The 19326-nt window shown below is 40.9% G+C and overlaps 1 protein-coding gene across 3 annotated transcripts in view; it reads right to left on the reverse strand.

Moving 5' to 3' along the window:
- The window catches only part of NWD2 (NACHT and WD repeat domain containing 2), a 134335-nt gene that overhangs the window by 51642 nt on the left and 63367 nt on the right, over positions 1-19326 (reverse strand). For 2 of the 3 annotated variants that reach the window (XM_039541403.1, XM_039541402.1), the window contains exon 3: positions 10207-10323. In XM_039541403.1, coding sequence (XP_039397337.1) covers positions 10207-10257 — 51 coding nt within the window. In that variant the 5' untranslated portion in view covers positions 10258-10323. Of the gene's footprint in view, positions 1-3664; positions 3740-10206; positions 10324-19326 lie in introns of those variants that run through there. The other variant, XM_039541404.1, reaches the window with a different exon arrangement.

Genomic DNA, 19326 nt, shown 5'->3' on the forward strand with positions numbered 1-19326 from the left:
AACATAACCCTTTATTGCTGTTCTCTGTTACAGCCTCTGTGTGATTGTACAGTAGCAGGCACATAGCACCAAAAGTATGTTTTGCCATGAGGTATATAGTGCAGCATTTAAGTAACTTATAAATTACTTCCACTGATGACCATGAGAATTTCATGCAACACTCAAAGGGAAAATATCCCTCCCAAAAGGAGAAACTTATTTTAAATAAATAAACTTTGTAAGCACATACTGTATTACTTTGATTTAGCATGTGTACCATTTCAGTAATACAGTAAAAGCTAAGGTTTTTAAAAAGAATACAAATTACAGGTATACTTTTTACTCATCCCAAGGATATTTCCCCTGGAACTGATATATAATCCTATTGTGATAGGAGGAAAGTGGGGTACTGTACTTTCACAAAGAGGGTGCCACAGACTGAGGACTTTTCACATCTTTTTCAGGATTCACTTTTTTTTTTTTTGTCTCCAGGTAACACCTTGATATTTGTACTTGAACAAAAGTTTAGGTCTCTTAAGTTACTGCCCTGTGCTGATTTAAGAACTGACATTTCATTTTTCTCACACTGATAGCACAGTATTGGCACACAGTGCCACAAAAAAGCAATTTATAAAATCAATCTAAACCCAGTAGTTTACTCAGTTTAACAAGATTTAATCCCCAATTCAGAATGTTTGGAGGGGATAGGAAGAAAAAAAATGCGATTGAAAACTATAAAGAAAAACCCTCCCTAATGGAGGTTACAGGCATTATTGCAAGGGACCAGCTCAGTGGAAGTAAAACTCACAGAAAGGAAGGATTACTTAAAGCTATGGTATGTACACATTGCAGTTAAACTAAAAAAACACCCCCCAAACAAAAACAACCCTCCCCCCCCCCCCACAGCTTGCACCATTTTCTTAAGAAATGGAAGTTAGCTACAACTGGAGGGCCAACCAGCTTTTAGTTAATGTTACTATAAATCCAGAACAACTCTGCTTGCTTCTGGTGTAAAAGAAAGCAGAATTTGGCCCACTGAATTCTGATTAGGCAAAAAGTCAAGGACACATGAAAAGACTTCTGTAACGTTGCCAATCTGGTCCAAAAACCTAACATAGTAATGAACTGTAAATGGAGAGGGATTTTGTCATTTTCCCAAGACCGCCTTGTGAATTTCATGCATAAACTGAATGCATATTGAAAGAATATGCCACTTAAACATATTGTAAACCTTAAACCTTAAGTGGTATATGTTAGGCCTGGTCTAAACTACAGAGTTAGATTGGCATAAGCCTAACTCTGTAAGCATCTACACTACAATGTTGCTCCTGCTGATGTAAGTTGCCCATTACCCTGACTTAATAACTCCACCTCTGCAAGAGGCGTAGCACTTAGTTCTATGTAGTTAGGTCGACGCAGTGTCAATGTAGACACTGCATTACTTATGTCAATCCCTGGCAGCTGACACCCTGAGGACCGCTGTCCTGTTAGCGTAAGTAGATGTTTTTTATGTTCCATAGAGACATCTGGGGATGACAGGATTTGTTTCAAGTCCATGGCTACAAGAACATGTTGTAAAATCTCTACCCTGCAAGCTTGGTTTCTTTGTTAAAGAAAAAGTGAAAAGTCATAAAAATATATCCAGAAAACTGGACTAGGTCCAGGTTTCTTAGCAAAAGAAAAAAGAGATGGAGGCCAGCTCTCTATAGATGTAGTAGCAGCTAACTCTAATCAAGGACTAGGGCTCCATTTTGCTAGGCTCTGTACAGGCAAATAACAAAACCAGTCTTTGCCCCAGAGAACTCACAATCTACAAGACAGACAGGATGCAACCAGTGGATGAAATTGACAAATGAGCGAGGGTGGGCTCTAAGAGTGAGATAACAATACAAGTTTTTCTTCAGAAAAATAGAAGTCATAGCTCACTACTTGCCTAACCAATGCCACACACAGGGAACTGTAGGCACCACAGAAATGATAGGTTCCAGGAGATCAGTGGTTCCATGTCACAGGCTGTTTTGTACTGTTCAAGTTCACACAGAAAACTGTGTTAATAGTTTTAGCCTTTTCATCTTTTGATCCTTAATAACAATCTAAGATTAGGACCTTCCTAAAAAATCATCTCTTCTCCATTTAAAGTAGCATCTACCATTTCGGTATGACAGGTATAAGACTCAAACTTCAGCTCTTTATCTGCATTTAGAGAATCAAAGTGAAATTTGTCTTAGCCAACTTTTCTTAGGGAACACTAGTGAATCTCTATGCGGCTAAAACTTAGACAGAATTGGAGATGGCAAAGAAGTGATGGTAAAAAGGCCTTCCACAGAAACTAGTGCATGTACACTGCTTCTCTCCAGTGCCTTCAACTATGGCAATTCAAGCCCCCAAGGAGCCAGTTTCCTGAATCTGAGCTTTTCATGTTGCAAATGGAGCTCAGTAAAAGATACGAACGCCCTAGTAATCGCTGTTGAAAACTCTCTATAAACTTTTCCTTAAACTGTCATTCTAACAAAATAGCAAAGATTATTTTTGTTTAATTTAACGTTAGTTCCCCCCCCCCCCCAAACCCTTCTCACTGACTGCATGTTCCTACTTAGTGTCTTCAGCTTACCCGATCTCAGGACTTTCTACATTCTAGTAACTTGCAGTGACTCCAGCATGGCTTTTTCACTTTAACAATAGATTTTACCTAATAGTTTGTTCCTTGTAGAGCTATTCTAAACACTTCTTCAGTTCCACTTTTGTGACTGCAGGCAAAATTGGGTATCTGGATGTTTATTATGACCTTTCAGGACTTGTGGATGGGGACATATTTTGCAACTGATTGGACCTTACAGGAATCTTCTACAATATATTATAATATGTAAATGAAGATCTCAGAAGAAAGATGTTGGTGTCCTGTGTTGTCTTGTAACAAGCACCTCCATTAACTTGATATTTGCAATAAGAAAATAACAGAGGGGAAAAAAAGTTCACCAGTAATAAAGGACAACATTGTGTTTTCATTTTCAGCTCTTAAATCACCCAGTAAAACTTTAACTATTGCAAGTGCAAGAATTACGGAATTGGGTTTATAGGCATTAATCTTATCCAGTTGAAAATATCTGCGCTGAAGGATAGGGAGTCAGATATTCTGCATTTTGGCCCTGTCTACGTTAAAAGAAATCTGCTTTGGTGTAATGATATCAGTGCAAATTCCTACAATGTAGACAGATCTTCTGTCTATCTTCCACAAACATTTTATGTTAAACCCATGTGAGTTATATCTGTGAATCTAAATTAAAAAGCTTTTATAGTGTTTGTGTATTAAAGAGAATTGATGGGAATCTGAACCATTCCGCTGAGCAATTCCCCTAGTAGCATTATTGTAGTGCTACAAAACTGCTCTCAGTAGTAACAAAATACAGAATTTACCTGTGTTTTCATCTCGCAAACCACAAAGTCTAAATATCTTTATAGAGAGGTACCCCCTCTCCACCGTTGTCCCAAACATCTTATTGCTCAGTACTTATCAAGCTCTGTTGCTAGATTAGACAGTTTAAACTAACTGCCTGAGCTAAAGGAGCGTAGTATGCATATGCAAGATTTCCTACTGGCTCAAAAGTCACTTATTCTAAGTTGTCATTTTTATACAGACCACCTTTTCAGACTGTCTGACTGTAACATAGGCAACTTTGTACTGTACCTCTCAGCGGTGCAGCTCAGAATTCACAGCTCAGTTGTAGTGGGGGTGGTGAGGAGAGGCTAAAGAGGTTTAAAGCCATCTTTTTACCTTCAGGGTTCTTGGCTGCCCTGAGGGCTGGAGAGTTCCCTGTGTAATTTAGCAAGCCCTGAGAGTCTAACAGCAGCCTCCCTGAGTTGCTCTGAGTCTCCTCAGCCCTATGTGCTGCAGCCTCACCCCTGATATGCCCATGCCACCCCAGTGATGCCCCTCTATGCCAGGACTTGGAGCAGCGAATCAGTTGACTAAGGAGCTAGTGACTGATTATGTGATTTGGCTGCGGGTAGAAGAGGCAGGAAATAAAAAACAGGTCCTATTGCTAACTTTGAGTGGGACTAGGGAGTTTCTCCACTGGGAGACCTGAAGAGGGAAACTGGGTGAAATCCTGGCCTCATTGAAGTTAATAGGATTTTAAACGCTGATTTTAAGCGTGTCAGGATTTTACCCTGGGTGCTATTTGGTCTCCCCTGGGAAAGGCCTGGGGAAAGAACCGAAAGGAGCTGTGATCAGAAGCCAGTGAGGGGGGCCAGAGAGAGACTGGAACTATTCATAGTCCTTAAGAGGAGGGCTGTGGCGAATTCCTGAAGACAAGGGACTGAAAAGACAACACACCCATGAAGCAGGGACTGGGTTTTGGCCCCTGACACAAGAGAAAGCAACACCCCTGCAGTGAGGGGCAAAGTACTATGAAACTCTCAGGAAGGGCTGAAAGTACTCTGAAGCCATGCCAGAGGGGCAAAACGACATGGAGACAGAACTGGTTAAAAAACAAAATCCTAGTTTTTGCAAAATAGTTCTTGTTTAGAGTGTTTGAAATTAACCCTTTAAAAATCACAAATGTTGCAGGAATTTTTATTGAAAACATCAGAATGGTGATAGAAATTGTATTTACTAAAAACCCGGTGTTTGGTAATTGAAAAGTTTGATAAGTGTTTTAATAATGTTTTTGATAAATAATTGGAAAAATATTGAAAAGATGCACAACTTCCCCCCCCTCCATAAAAACTGAACAAATTTTGTTTTTGAAAGAAGGTCATTCTCTGACTAAAAATAACTTCAACCAACTCTGGTCGATTAGCCTTGATACAGGGTGAACAGCTGAATATATTTTGTTTAATAACAATAAATGAAACCCCATAGGGGAGACTTTTGTATTAAAACATCAGCATGATGTAGGAAACTTTACAGATTTTGCTAAGATGAGGCCCTGAAGTAAAACTGATACACAAATGTTGGGTGCAGATGGAGAAAATATAGCAACCAACTGACAGGGCCAGGAGGGAGGCGAAGCCTTAATACAGTGTCTGAAACATCTCTTCAATAGCAAAAACCCAACAAAATACTTGTTTAAAAAGTTATATTGACTGAGGGCTACTGGGAGGTTGTGGGTATGAGGCTGGGCTGTTATCCCATATGTAACTAGCTCTACCTAGCTACAACAGTTTGCTATTCTGAGAAAAAACAACAACAAAAAATAGTCCTTTTTTTAAACTAGCAAACACTTATCTTGAAAGATAATTGGCTTTTATACTAAGATCTTTATTTTCTTCCTTTAAATCTTCAGACGTTTTCTGGCTTCTACTGAGCAGAATTTCACATCAATTGGCAGATCCCAGTAATGACAGGAAAATACTGAAGCACAGATCTTCAAAGGTAATTGGGCACCGAACTTCCATTGATTTCAGTAGGAACCAGTTTCTCAATATCTTTGAGGCTCTGGGCCTGCATGTCTTCTCTCAATGACCTGGGTTCTGCTCGATAAGCAATTGCTGCTTATTGTTGTTAATTTGCTGTAGTAATTCCACAATATTATCACATCTCCAGACACTTCTCTAACAAGGAAACTGAAAGAGACATTTGTGGATTTTTTTAAAACCAGTTCTGTAGATTTAAGAGCAAGGATACTGGGCTGGATACTCGGCTCCATTTAATCGATTTTGCATGGCTCCTGCAGCACTAATCAGACTTAAAGCCATCTTAAGTGACTCTGAAGATTCCCCTGGAATTGGAGGGGTAGGGGGAATATTTGGGTTGCAGCTTCTACATCATCTTCCTCCTGAACCCAATATAGGGGGCATGGTAAAAAAAAAAATGAAGCATGGTCAAAGTGCCTTCTTGCCATGTTGATCCTTGGTGGCCAGAATGGCTCCTTGCAATGGCAAGCAGTCAGTCGACAGAGCAATCCTGGTCTTATATACTTTTTTTAAGTCTGGGAAAACATCAAACAGCCCCAAGATGAGGATACCTTAAAAGAGGTTTGGAAACCAATTTTGTACCCTCCTCCTCCGCTATTATTGCCATCCACCTGCCTCAAAAGGTGGCAAACTTTATGGGATAGGCGGTGACTGGAACAGCCCCTATAGAAGTGGGGAGGAGAGCACACACTGTGGGGAATGCAAGGGTGGCCCCTACTACTCTGCCCATTGGCCAGCTGGAGTAGGAGGGGAGTTGACTGGTCCCTTGCTGGGGCCAAATTGGTAGAGCCCTGGTGGACTTTTTGCCTTCCTCGCAGCAGTCGGGAGGCACAGTTAGGTTAAACAGGAATAAGATTTAGTAATCAGTGGTAGTACTTGGTAGGGATGTTGGTTTGTCGCAATTGCAGCCAATTTCCAGTGTGGTTAAAAGGCAGGGATTGTTCTCAGAAGTAAAGGACCTGGGATTTTGCTGGTGGGCTTTATGCCCAGAGGATAGGGGGAGACCTTGTGGCATGTACAGGCCAAGTTCCTCCCCCCGTCACATTTCAGTACTTTCTGTCCGCCTCGCAGGGTGTGTGGCTGTGAGTGAAAGGATTCAGATGAGAGAGCTGAATCTAAGGGGTAAGCTGAGGAAAGTCTACCCTGAGTTATGGGCTATGTAGTAGGAGCCTTGTAACACTGCACTGGAACCACCTAAAATGCCTGGTATGCAAGAGTCTGGTTGACAGGACAGGTAGCACCCCTCCTTTGGTTAAGTTTAATAAAGTTGCAGCCTGACACTTAAAATCTGTCCCCGTGTCGATCTTCATTCGCTGACATGTCCTGAATACTACTCTGGTACAGTTGAGAACATGGCTTATTAACTGTAGAAGTTGGATATGCTGGCTGCTGCCACTGATTTTATTGTTCTCTCATTACACTGACAACAAACTCACACATCCTTTACAGATGACCTACTTAAGCCTTCTTTTTATGGGGTCTGTGAAACTTAATGTGCCTTTTTATTGCAAAATGAAGGTCTGGAAGGTGTTTTCCAAAGAAACATTTTTTTTTATTTAATTTTACTTAGAAATAGGTGGAATGTCATGAGTAGAGGACTCAGAGGGATTACTCGGTGTCTCAGGTGTTGACTGCGTGTTTTCTCATTCCCTAACCAAAGAGCAGGGTGCAGAATCCTTAATAAAGACTATGTTCCCAGGTGTTTATTATTCACTGAAGTTAGATAGGTGTTACAAAAAAATAACAAAACAAAAAAACCCCAACAAACAACAGTCTGACTAAAAATTCCTTCCAGGCAGTATACATCTCTGGTGAAACAGCCTTGCTCACCTTACTTACAAAGAATCCCAGCCCATACATACTTCACACACAAACAAAACAAATCCACTTGCCTCCCAAATTGCTTTGTGTTTCAGATATCAGTGCTAACTTATGATGCTTTAGTCTAAATTGTTCAAATACACCACTACCCCGATATAACGCGACCTGATATAACACAAATTCGGATATAACGCGGTAAAGCAGCACTCCAGTGGATCAAAGCAAGTTCAATATAACGCAGTTTCACCTATAATGCGGTAAGATTTTTTGGCACCCAAGGACAGCATTATATCGAGGTAGAGGTGTCCTGATTTCTGGTTCTGCCATTGTATATCCAACCTCATTGTTTACCTTAATCTACCCAGAAAGTGTTATTTAAAAAGTTGGCAGAAGAATGATAACTTTTATCCAGAATCAATATGCAAGATTAATACAGTCTATATGCCACATACTGATGTGCCAAAAATATTTTTCAATATTTTTTACCTATGTGCTCATTAAAGCAAGGCACACATTTTTCTAAGGGAAAGGGAAATAACACTTACAAGTCTATTCTGCACCATATAATGAATATAACACCACTGCCAGCAACATTTAGCGCATATGCGTCACTGCAAAGAGAGGATTCCTATTTCGCAGAATTTAACTGATGCAGTCTACTCCCAGTGTCTTTCAGTTACTGAGCTCAAATTAAACAATGAAGAGTCCTGTGGCACCTTATAGACTAACAAATACATTTTAGGTTAGTCTGTAAGGTGCCACAGGACTCTTTGTTGCTTTTTACAGATCCAGACTAACATGGCTACCCCTCTGATACTTGAGCTCAAATTAACATTTGACTTGGTGCCATAAATTCAGAATTGAAGACATTGTGATGGGCAAACATTGTAGCTATCTCTAATGAGGGAAAACAAAGATGACCCTGGGGAATTATGGACCAGTCAGCCTAACTTTGATACCTGGAAACATACTTGAACAAATTAAATAATAAATTTGTAACTACCTAGAGGATAACAGGATTATAAGAAATAGCCATCATGGGTTAGTCAAGAACAAATCATGCCAAACCAACCTAATTTTCTTCTTTTGACAGGGTTACTGACCTGGTGGATATGAGTGAAGCAGCAGACATTATATATCTTAATTTTAGTAAGGCTTTAAAAACAGTCCCAAATAACATTCTCATAAGCAAACTAGGGAAATGTCGTCTAGATTAAACTACTATAAAATGAGTGCACAATTGGTTGAAAGACGATACTCAAAAAGCAGTTATCAAGCTATCAAACTTGAAGGGTGTATCTGCTGAGGTCAGTCCTGAGTCTGGTACCAGTCAATATTTTTGATAATGACTTAAATAATGCTGTGGAGAGTATGCTTATAAAATCTGCAAATGACACCAGGCTAGGTGGGGTTGCAAGCACTTTGGAGGATAGGATTAGAATTCAAAATGACCTTGATAAATTAGAGAACTCGTCTGAAATTAATACAAGATGAAATTCAGTAATGCCAGGTACAAAGCATTACACTTTGGAAGGAAAAAAATAATCAAATGCACAACTACAAAATGGGGAATAACTGGATAGGAAGTAGTGGTGCTGAAAAGAATCTGCAGGTTATAGTGGATCACAATTTGAATACGAGTCAACAGTGTGATGTAGTTGTGAAAAAGGCTAATATCATTCTGGGGTGTATTAACAGGAATGTCATTTGTAAGACAAAAGAGGTAATTGCTGTACTCAGCACTGGTGAGGCCTCAGCTGGAGTACTGTGTTCAATTCTGAGTGCCACACTTTAGAAAAGATGTGGATAAACTGAGCAAGTCCAAAGGAAAGCAATAAAAAAAGATAAAAGGTTTTGAAAACCTGACCTATGAGGAAAGGTTAAAATAAATTGGGCATGTTTAGTTTTGAGAAAAGAAGAGTGAGGAGAGAACCTGATAGTCTTCAAATATGTTATAAAGAAGACAGTGATCAATTATTCTCCATGTCCACTGAAAGTAGGGCAAGAAGTAATGGGCTTAAAAGATTTAGGTTAGATATTAGGAAAAACTTTCTAATCATAAGTTCTGAAATAGGCTTCCAAAGGAGGTTGTGGAATTCTCATCATTGGAGATTTTTAAGAACAGGTTAGACAAACCTTGTCAGGGATGGCCTAAGTGCAGGGGGCTGGACTTGATGACTTCTCAAAGTCCCTTCCAGCCCTACATTTCTATGATTCTATGGCAGGAGATCTTTTCTTGAGCTTCAGGTAAGATACTAGCTACAACCTTAACAAATATCTACTCCTATTATACAGGAGAATGTATGCCACTTTTACAAAAATTGATGGGAGGGCCAGTGAGGATGAATACAGGAATTCTTTTGCCAGGTGTCTACAATGTTATTGAACGTTGAAGTACCTTCTAAAAGCAATCTGTCCTGGCAGCAGTGAACTATGGGTGTTTTGCGTGCGTGTGTGAGAGAGAGAGGATAGCCACAGCTTCTCAGGCTGTCACTGACCATCCCCCATTTTGATGTTCAGATCGAAATAGCATCCTACATTTCCTTGGCCTGCCAGGCACACCAGCAGAGAATGGATTGAAGAGGATAACCTCTGCCTGCTGCTGTTCTTTTATAAGCAAGCCCTTGTTGGCCTGCCAATACCAGAACTTGGGAGAAGTACTTGGAATTAATTCCCTAACCAAGGAGTGCTGTCATTGGTCAGCAGTCTCAGTGCCCTCCAAGTGGGGGCACCAACCCCCCAAAAATGGGCTGGCTGTGAAGGGCCAGTCCTCCTTTACTGATGTCAAATATCCATTGTCAATTTACAGCATCATCTGGGAAATCTCAAGTCTGATATTTCAAATGTATAGTAAGAAGTATACAAGGAATATTTTAGAAGTAAAAGAGAAAATACATTTGTCTAAGAAAAAGCCTTTAACTGCACTACAGATGCTAGGATAGCTCTCAACGTATTTTTTGTTTTAATGTAAAGCATTATTTGTATACCCACAACAAAACATGGACCTGTAGAAGTTTTCAAGCAATCTTCTAACAGCTTCATACGAGTCTTCTGGAGCTCAGGACTGTCCCACTCTTCTGTTTCTACTCCCCAGTATAAGTCTATGACCTGGAAATCAATGTATAACACACTGTTAGTTTTATTCATTAGTTTAAGCTTCTCCTACATAACAAGATGAACAAGATCTCAATTAAGAGTTAATGTGGGCCAGTGGGTAGAGCAGTGGGCGGAACTGGGTGCTATTCCCAGTCCTAACGTGGACCAGCTCTGTGACGTAGGCAAGTCAACGTACCTCGCTGTTTCCCCTCCCACTGTCTTCTCTATTTAGACTGCAAACCCTTTGGGGCAGGGACTGCCTCTTACTATATGTTTGTACAGCACCTAGCACATTGGTGTCCCGATCTCAGATGGGGATTCTAGTTGCTATTGTAATGCAAATAATAAATGAATAATAATAATTACAAGACTCTGGTCAAAATCCTGGCCCCTATGAAGTCAGAGTCTTGCAATTGACTTCAACACAGCTCAGATTTCACCCAATGACTTCTTGACCCCCCCAGAGATCAAACTATCCTGTGCTAAAATGAACAAAAAAGACAGGACTGGATTAGATACTGTAATATCACTCTTCCTTTGTTCCCTAATGTTTTGTTGCTCTGGAAGCAAAAAATGCATGAATTTATAATAGCAGATGGCTTGCTGTTCAGACTTTCATCTGTTGCTATAGATTCAGTTTTATAATGTTAATAAGATGCAAGCAAATGCATGGAAGAAGCTGGTTGAGGTTGCTATATTTATTTAAAGAGATTTAGAGATGAAGCGTAGTTTCGCTACATATTTTAACTGTTAATTGATGGAAGTTTCATTATTGCAGGACATTTTATTTAAAGGAACAGAGTCCTTTATCTGTCTCAGGTTTTTAAAAAAATAAATTGATGATATATCCTGCTGCAATTTGCTTATTTATGCTACTATCAGTTTTCAATAAAACCATGTGATACTATTAAAAAGTCATTACTGCACAATTAAAAAACAGTATGGGACATATCTTCATTATTTAATTTACGTATTTATTTGTATTGTAAATAGCACCTAGACGTCTCAATCAAGATGGAACCATATTGTGCTTGATACAGTCTGAACACAGTAGTAAGAGAGAGTCCCTGCACTGAAGAACTTACCATCTAAAATGTATATGGTTGATGCATTAGTCAAGTTAACCCACTTGTAAACAGGCAAATCTTAGGAAGGTTCTGGTAACAATGACTGATGGGTTATAAGACCCAATCCTGCAAACAGTTATGTACATGGTTTACTGCCATGAGTACTCATAGTAAAGTTAAGCACACGTGTAACTGTTTGCAGGATTGGGACCACAGGCACTCCATGCTGGAGGTAAGAGACCACATGTGGTGAAACAGCCCAAAGCGTGAAGTGCATTATAAAGTGGAACAAAAGAGAATAATGTCAGAAAGACTAATTTTATACATTTTTACTTTACATAAACTATGTCCCAAACACCTGTTAGAGCAAGAAACTTCTTCTTTGCAGCTCTTGCCATCTCAGCCTTCCTGCATCTCTCTCTGCTTCATTGATCTTTTTCTATTTACAAGTGAAAATATTTCTTTTCTCCATATTTCTTTCTCCTTCCCATTATTTATCTATGGATTTATTATTGAACTCTGTGTTGTTTTCATCAGATGCCTGAATATTAGAATTGCATAAGACAGAAATTAACTAATTCAGTCATATATTCTCAGCTCCATAGATATTTGAATTTGCAGCCGGATGAACTTGTCACTCAAGAATTTTCTCAGGCATCAAAGGAAATTTTTACTCTAACTGGCCAGTCAGAAGTCAGAGAACTTGAGCTAGGACAGAAGAGAGAACACTGTGTCAAGGCTGACTTTCTAGCATGCTGTGTGCCTCTCCTCTATGTGTTATGAAAGGTCAGAAAGTATCTTTCTAATAACAAAGTCGCCCAGCAAAATTTCAGTAGAATAGACAAAAAAACTAGTATCTTATGTTTAAATGATTTTATTGTTATTGTCTTCTTACTTTATGAATCAAATTTTGTGCCTTGTACACATGGTAAATGCATTCTGATTTATTAAAATGTGATTATCTCCAGAAATGGGACTAAGTAAAAATGTCAGATTTCTTAAAAGACTTCTCCTTGGATGTTTTCTAAGTCATAACTTCTTTCTTTACTGACAAAAAAGGAAAGATGACTGACAAGGAATTCTACATTTTCACATTTTTTTTCTTGTGGGGTGAATACCTGGTGCCACTAACTTTCTATTCTTTTCAGGTTCTTATTCTGTGCTCATCACTATAGTATCTGAGCACCTTCCATTAATGCACTGAGCAATGGGACTAACATCTGTCACATTTGTTCTCTCATCCTCTCCCCGGGTAGAAAAGTGTGTGTAGTTGGCAGTGTTTTATTTCGTAGTGTGTGTGTTATTGTTCAGTGTTGTTGTAGTCATGTTGGTCTCAGAACTAGATGGCATCATGGAACGGGCTACCTAAATACCCCGAAAGAATCTACTTCAATATGGAAAAAAAATCTGATCCAACTGCACATATCTAGTTGTTACCTAACACCCCACACTGGAACCCATACAGGGTATCATTAAACAATTATAATCCATATTTGATGGGGACCCCATCCTGAAAGAAATCTTTCCCAACCCTGCCCCCCTTCTGCCTTCACACAACCCCCAACCTTGCCAAGCTCATCATCAGAAGCAAGCGCCCCACAGGCCAGGACACACCAACTCAAAGCAGCACCAGACTCCACCGTAACAACTGATGCAAAACTTATAGACATCTCTCTATTGGTATGGTGGTGAATACGCCCCTGAACACAGCTATCACAGCATGTAATACCCATCCTCCAATGTACTAAATGCCCCAACAACAACTGTGTGAGTGAAATGAGAATTGCTAGGCTCTTGAATAAAGTCACACAAAAAAGTGATAAAAGACAAAAAAAATTCATATCCCCAGTGGATGAACACTTCTCAAAAAGTGATCGTTCTATATCTGACCTCTCAGTCCTCATCCTCAAAGTAAACCTGCATAACACCTTCAAAAGACGAGCCTGGAAGCTTAAATTCATAACTTTGCTAGACACTAAAAATAATGGACTTAAGAAAGCCACTGGATTTATGGCTCATTACAACAATCTGTAACCCACTAATTTCCCCCCTCTCCCTGCTTCTTTGTTCTATGACTCCAGAGATGTTAACTGGGCACTTCACCTTGAAAGGTCTCTTACAGTGTGTGTTAACTTCTTTTGCTAAACAATCTGTTCCACCTTGTTTTTAGCTGTGAGACACTGTGGGCAAGTCTACCCTTAAAACACTGCATGGGTGTAGCTGCACCGATGCAGCTGTGCCATTGTAGTGCTTTCATGAAGACGCTCCAAGCCAACGGGAGAGTGCTCTCTCGTCAGTGTAGTTAATTCACCTCCCTGAGAGGTGGCAGCTAGGTTGGTGGGAAAAGCTCTCCTGCTGACATAACGCTGTGTACACGGGGGGTTAGGTAGGTATAAGTACGTCGCTCAAGAGTGTGAAAAATCCACACCCCTGAGTGACGTAGTTATACCAATAGAAGTCTGTAGTTTAGACTGGACCTGGGTACCTTTTTCAGATCTGAAGAAGAGCTCTGTAAGCTCAAAAGCTTGTCTCTTTCACCAACAGAAGTTGATCCAATAAAATATATTATATACTCACACGTTATTTGTTTATGTTAGAAAAGGCAAGGTCAAAGAAATGCACCTTGCACTTACACTAGAAGGGGCTGAGGTTTGTGATGGTCTTTAGCTGCCAGGGCGTTTATTCCACAGTCTTGGGCTGGCCTCTGAGTATGTTCTGTCTCCTGCATAGATGAGCTTTATTTTTATTGGAGCTTCAGGTACTTTCTCAAAAGCAGGGCTCATTAGGATGCTGGAAATGAACGCTTAGAGCAATGGTTGTAAAAGGGTAGTTGGGGCCCACCTGAGTCAGTCCCTCAGAGCCCGGTGATGGTAGAATGCTGAAGACGACATGAATGGGGTTGGGGCATGTATTAATGGAGAGGCAGAACTACAGTTACTGGTGAATAATCTTTCCTTTCTGCTCAAAAGTGAGGTTTAGGATCTCCCGATACTAACATGTGGAAATACATTATCACTGTTGTGCTAGACTAGAGGATGTTGTTGGGGTCCAGCAAGTTTTTAGGCAGTCACATTATATTGCTGAAGCTGGTGGATGCACTAGCCACCTTTCATTCATGCTAAATGAAGGAGCAATTAAATGCCCATTTGTTCAGGGACAGCTGAAACAACAGAAACCATTGCTGAAGGCACAGCCCAGCATAGAAAGGGCTGAACAAGAACTAACTCAGGGAGAATAAGAAGGGTGTCCCTGGAACTGACTGAAAATGCAGAGGCTGAAGAATTGATTGGTTGGGAGCAGAAAGCAGCCAGAGAAGCAGATGATAGCATAGCCTTGAGAGGGAACTGAATCAGAACTCCTTGAGACACAGGACCGACAGGAAAGTGAGCACAGATTTCTGAACAAAGAAACTGCTTCCTGCTTCTGTGTTCAGGGGAAAAGACTTTGTATATATAGTCTTTGTAAATAAACAGAATTGCATCAAAGAACTAACTGATTCTATCATCAATTTCTCCTACTAATGGAAATAACCCTGTAAGGCCCCAAATATTGTCTATCCTCTCAGGCTAAGGGCAACATTATTAAATCAGAGAATTGTAAGGGACCTCAAGAGGTCATCTAGTCCAGTCCCCTGCACTCACAGCAGGACTAAGTATTCTCTAGACCAGTGGTCCCCAAGGGCACCATGGCGCCCGCCGGGGCATTTATGTGCACCTGCCTAGTGCCCAGCAGGGGACTTGGCGGGGGCAGAGACCTCAGGCTGCGGGCGCGGTGTTCTCTGTTCCCGGCAGATGCGGGGCCTGCCTGGTTCCCTGCAGGGGAGAGAAGCTGCGGCCCCACGCATGCCAGGGACAGAGAACTCTGGGGCTGCAGGTGCCGGTGTTCTCGGTCCCTGCATTGTGCGTGGCTGCGGCTTAAGCTGGAGAGAAGCCGCAGCCCCGCGCCTGCTGGGAACAGAGAACTCTGGGGCTGCAGGTGCTGGTGTTCTTGGTCCCCAGAAGGTGCGGGGCCCACCTAGTGCCCAGCAGAGAAGAGAATCTGGGGCCCCGCGCCTGCCGGGGACAGAGTACTCCAGGGCTGTGGGCACCGGTGTTCTCTGTCCTTGTGGCTTTTCTCCGGCTTCTCTCTCCTCTCTGGATTCATATATTATGTAATATTAAATATGTTTTTTGTATTATTTAATATACAAATACAAAATAAGCCTTGAAAAATTGTTGGCGCCTGCCACGCTCTTCTGAAAATGTGAACGTGCTACTGGTCACAAAAAGGTTGGGGACCACGGCTCTAGACCATTCCTGTCAGGTGTTTTTTTAATCTGCTCTTAAAAATCTCAGTGATGGAGTGATTCCACAATCTCTCTAGGCAATTTGTTGCAACACAAATGATGAATCTTTTGCAGCTACAGTTCACTTAGCACTAGTAAACACGCTTTGGCAAACAAATCTTAATGACATAGGTGCTGACTCCAAGGGTGCTCCAGGGCTGGAGCACCCTTGGGAAAAAAATTAGCAGGTGCTCAGCACCCACCAGCAGCCAAACTCCCTTCCTCTTCCCAGTGCCTCCCACTCAGTGGTGGCCCCACTGATCAACTCCATCCCTCCCTCCCAGCACCTCCTGCATGCTCTGGAACAGATGTTCCATGGCATGCAGGAGGCGCTGGGAGGGAAGGGGAGGAGCAGGGATGGGACATGCTTGGTGGAAGGGGTGGGAAGAGGTAGGGCAGGCGTGGGAAGCAGCAGGGTGAGGGAAGGAAGAGGCGAGGAAGGGGTGGAGTGAGGGTGGGCCTGAGGCAGAGGGGGGTCGGCACCTATGCATAGGGGTATTCAAGACCCATAAAGAGAGTCATAGAAAATAAATAATTCTAGGATAAATCCCTATGCTTTATTGCTCATAAGCATGCTTCCATCCCAATTTTGCCTGAGCTCTCCTGGACCACATTTTTGATAGTGGTTTGTAAATTTGTGCCTAGAAACTGCATATCCAAACAGGCATGCTTGCACAACTGTGTGTGCGCAAAAATAAGAGGCTACTTTTGAAAATTTGGCTGTAATGTCTCAAAAAATATCTTTCAGGACTGGTGTTACACCATCATGACCGAATCTTGCATCACAACCTCATAGCATTGTGTTACAACATGACGACTCTGCATCTTGATGTCATGACGTTGCATTGCAATGTGGTGATTCAGTGTCAAGCTATTAAAAATCAACTGTCACAATGGGATGACATGAGAAGTTTGCCCTGCCCAGCAAGCTGATATAGGTGTCAAACCTATATGTGCGTGGACCCTGAGAATTTAGAAAGAAGTATATGGGATACAGCTGAACAAGAAGATCCTTGTGACTGATGTCAAAGCATATTTATTACAGTAACATTTAACGTTGTCCCACTTAACGTTGTTTCAATGTTACCTCCCAGCTTAATTAGGGAACATGCTCGTTTAAAGTTGTGCAATGCACCCTTATAACATCGTTTGGCTGCCTGCTTGTAAGATTCTGGGGAAGAGCAGTGACTTTACAAGGGAGCATTGCCTAAGTTCCGCTTCTCCGCCTCCTCCCCCGCCCTCCCAGTGCTTCCCCCAGCTGTTTGGCGGCGCTTAGGACTTTTTGGGAGGGAGGCGGAGAAGTGGAGATGCAGGGCTTCCCTGCTCCTGCCCCTCCTTCCTAGAAAGTCCTAAGCACGAAGTGCTGGGCGGGAGGGGGAGAGAAGCAGATAAGCCCTGCATCTCCACTCCTCCCCCTCCCTCCCAGAAAATCCTTAACGCCACTAAACAGCTGTTTGGTGGCGCTTAGGACTTTCTGGGAGGTAGGGGCAGGAGCGGGGAAGCTTAGGACTTTGAGCGGGGAGGGATGTAGTGTGCTCCGGAGAGGAGATGGAGTGGGGGTGGAAAGATGTGTGCCTGGAGTGGAGCGGGGACAGGAAGAGGTGGGCCTGGAGCATACCCAGCAAAATCCGAGCCTGTTCTCCAGGGAAGTTGCCGCTGCTGCTGCAAAGGTGCTTCCTAGCGTCCTTGCCTGCAGCGAGCTGTGCCTGTGTGGGGTAAGCCAGGGGCACTTCCCAACCACAGTACAGTACAGTAATGTACAGTCCACAGTATAAATGCCTTTTGTCTGCCCCCCAAAAATTTCCTTGGAACCTAACCCCCAGCATTTACATTAAATCTTATGGGGCAATTGGATTCGTTTAACATTGTTTCACTTAAAGTTGCATTTTTCAGGAACATAACTACAACGTTAAGTAAGGAGTTACTGTACTCATAATTGGAGACATTGCTCAACCAATGTCCACTCTAATAGAAATATTACTCAGTATTATTGCCTAACTGGGTTGCCAACTTGACGCTCTGTGTAAGAGTTGACTGCCCAAGCTAGACTGACTTTGAGGCTAGTCTACTTGCACATCTGATTTCTTTTTTTTAAGCTTTTCACTCATGAGTCAGTGTTTTCTGTTTGCTTTCCTCAGCTTCTGTCATAACAACTCCTATCATCTTTATAGGTCATTCTTTTTTTCTTACTAATTGAAAGAAGTTAGCATTTTATTTTGCATATCTTTCTGTAGGGTGCATTATCCTGTTGAGCCCTGTAAATTGTTAACAATATACGTGAACTTTTTTGCTTGAATCTGGATGCCTTCATTTTCTGGTGCACACTGGATTTTCTTTCTTCCATTTATCATATATCTTTTTTTCCTCCCCAACTATACACTAGAAGATGCCCCCACTAAACAGTTGTTAATTATCCTGAGAAAATGTTTCCATTATGAACTAGTTTCTCAGTTTAAAATAAACCTAGAGAAACAGATATATGTCAAGCTATTTAAAGATTCAAAATATCATGTGTTGTGGAGGTACCCTTTCTAGCATACTTTTTACCTCTATTTTAACAACAGTCCAAATCAAAATACATGTTTTTCAGAAACATTTTCGTGATTCAAAGGAAAACAAATGAAACTAATAGAGTCTACCCTAAACCAATTCAGAGATGGAATTAATGTATTCAGTCACATTTCTCCAGATATGGTAATTATGTCCCATAGGAGTGGTCAACACAGGAAGCCTGACAGATCTGATATTTTGCAACAATTGAGACCCTGTTATCGGTGGAGCCAGATGACTCAGAGAAAACTGGAGCACTGAATATATTAGAATGAATTTAAGTTAGGTCACGATTTATCAAGTAGATGATGACTTGAGGATACTCTACAGTATGTGGCTTTCATGGTAGCCAGACACTGATCAGATCTTATAAGTAGAGGACCACATATAAAGAATAAAAAGTTTCATCCACCCAAATACTCTATCTGTTACAGGAAGAAGCTATGTCCCTTCCTGTATGTTTGAAAAGTGCCTAGCACTTCATGGGCATCACTGCAAACTAATAATTAATAATAATGATTTTTTTGTATTAAAAGATAATGCTTCCCATAATAACCATAAAATAGTGGGAGGTCAGACTGCCAAGAAAAAGATATTTTTATGAGAGAAAAATCTATCTCAGAGCTGCTGCAGAATGCTTTCTCACTTTCCCTTTGTAATTTTTATATAACCTTTCCCACTTGAGCCAAAAAACCTGAAAATCACTTGTATACTAATGTCAAAACTAGGGCTGTCGATTAATCGCAGTTAACTCACGCGATTAACTTAAAAAAATTAATCACAGTTTTAATTGCACTGTTAAACAATAGAATACCAATTGGAATTTATTAAATATTTTGGAAGTTTTTCTACATTTTCATATATATTGTATTATGTTGTAATTGAAATCAAAGTGTATATTATTTTTATTACAAATATTTCCACTGTAAAAATGATAAACAAAAGAAATAGTATTTTTCAGTCCACCTCATTCGAGTACTGTAGTACAATCTGTCATGAAATTGCAATTTACAAATGTAGATTTTTTTGTTACATAACTGCACTCAAAAACAAAACATAAAACTTCAGAGCCTA

The sequence above is a fragment of the Mauremys reevesii genome, linkage group 5 (assembly GCF_016161935.1).
Source record: "Mauremys reevesii isolate NIE-2019 linkage group 5, ASM1616193v1, whole genome shotgun sequence".
Classification (NCBI taxonomy): domain Eukaryota; kingdom Metazoa; phylum Chordata; order Testudines; family Geoemydidae; genus Mauremys; species Mauremys reevesii.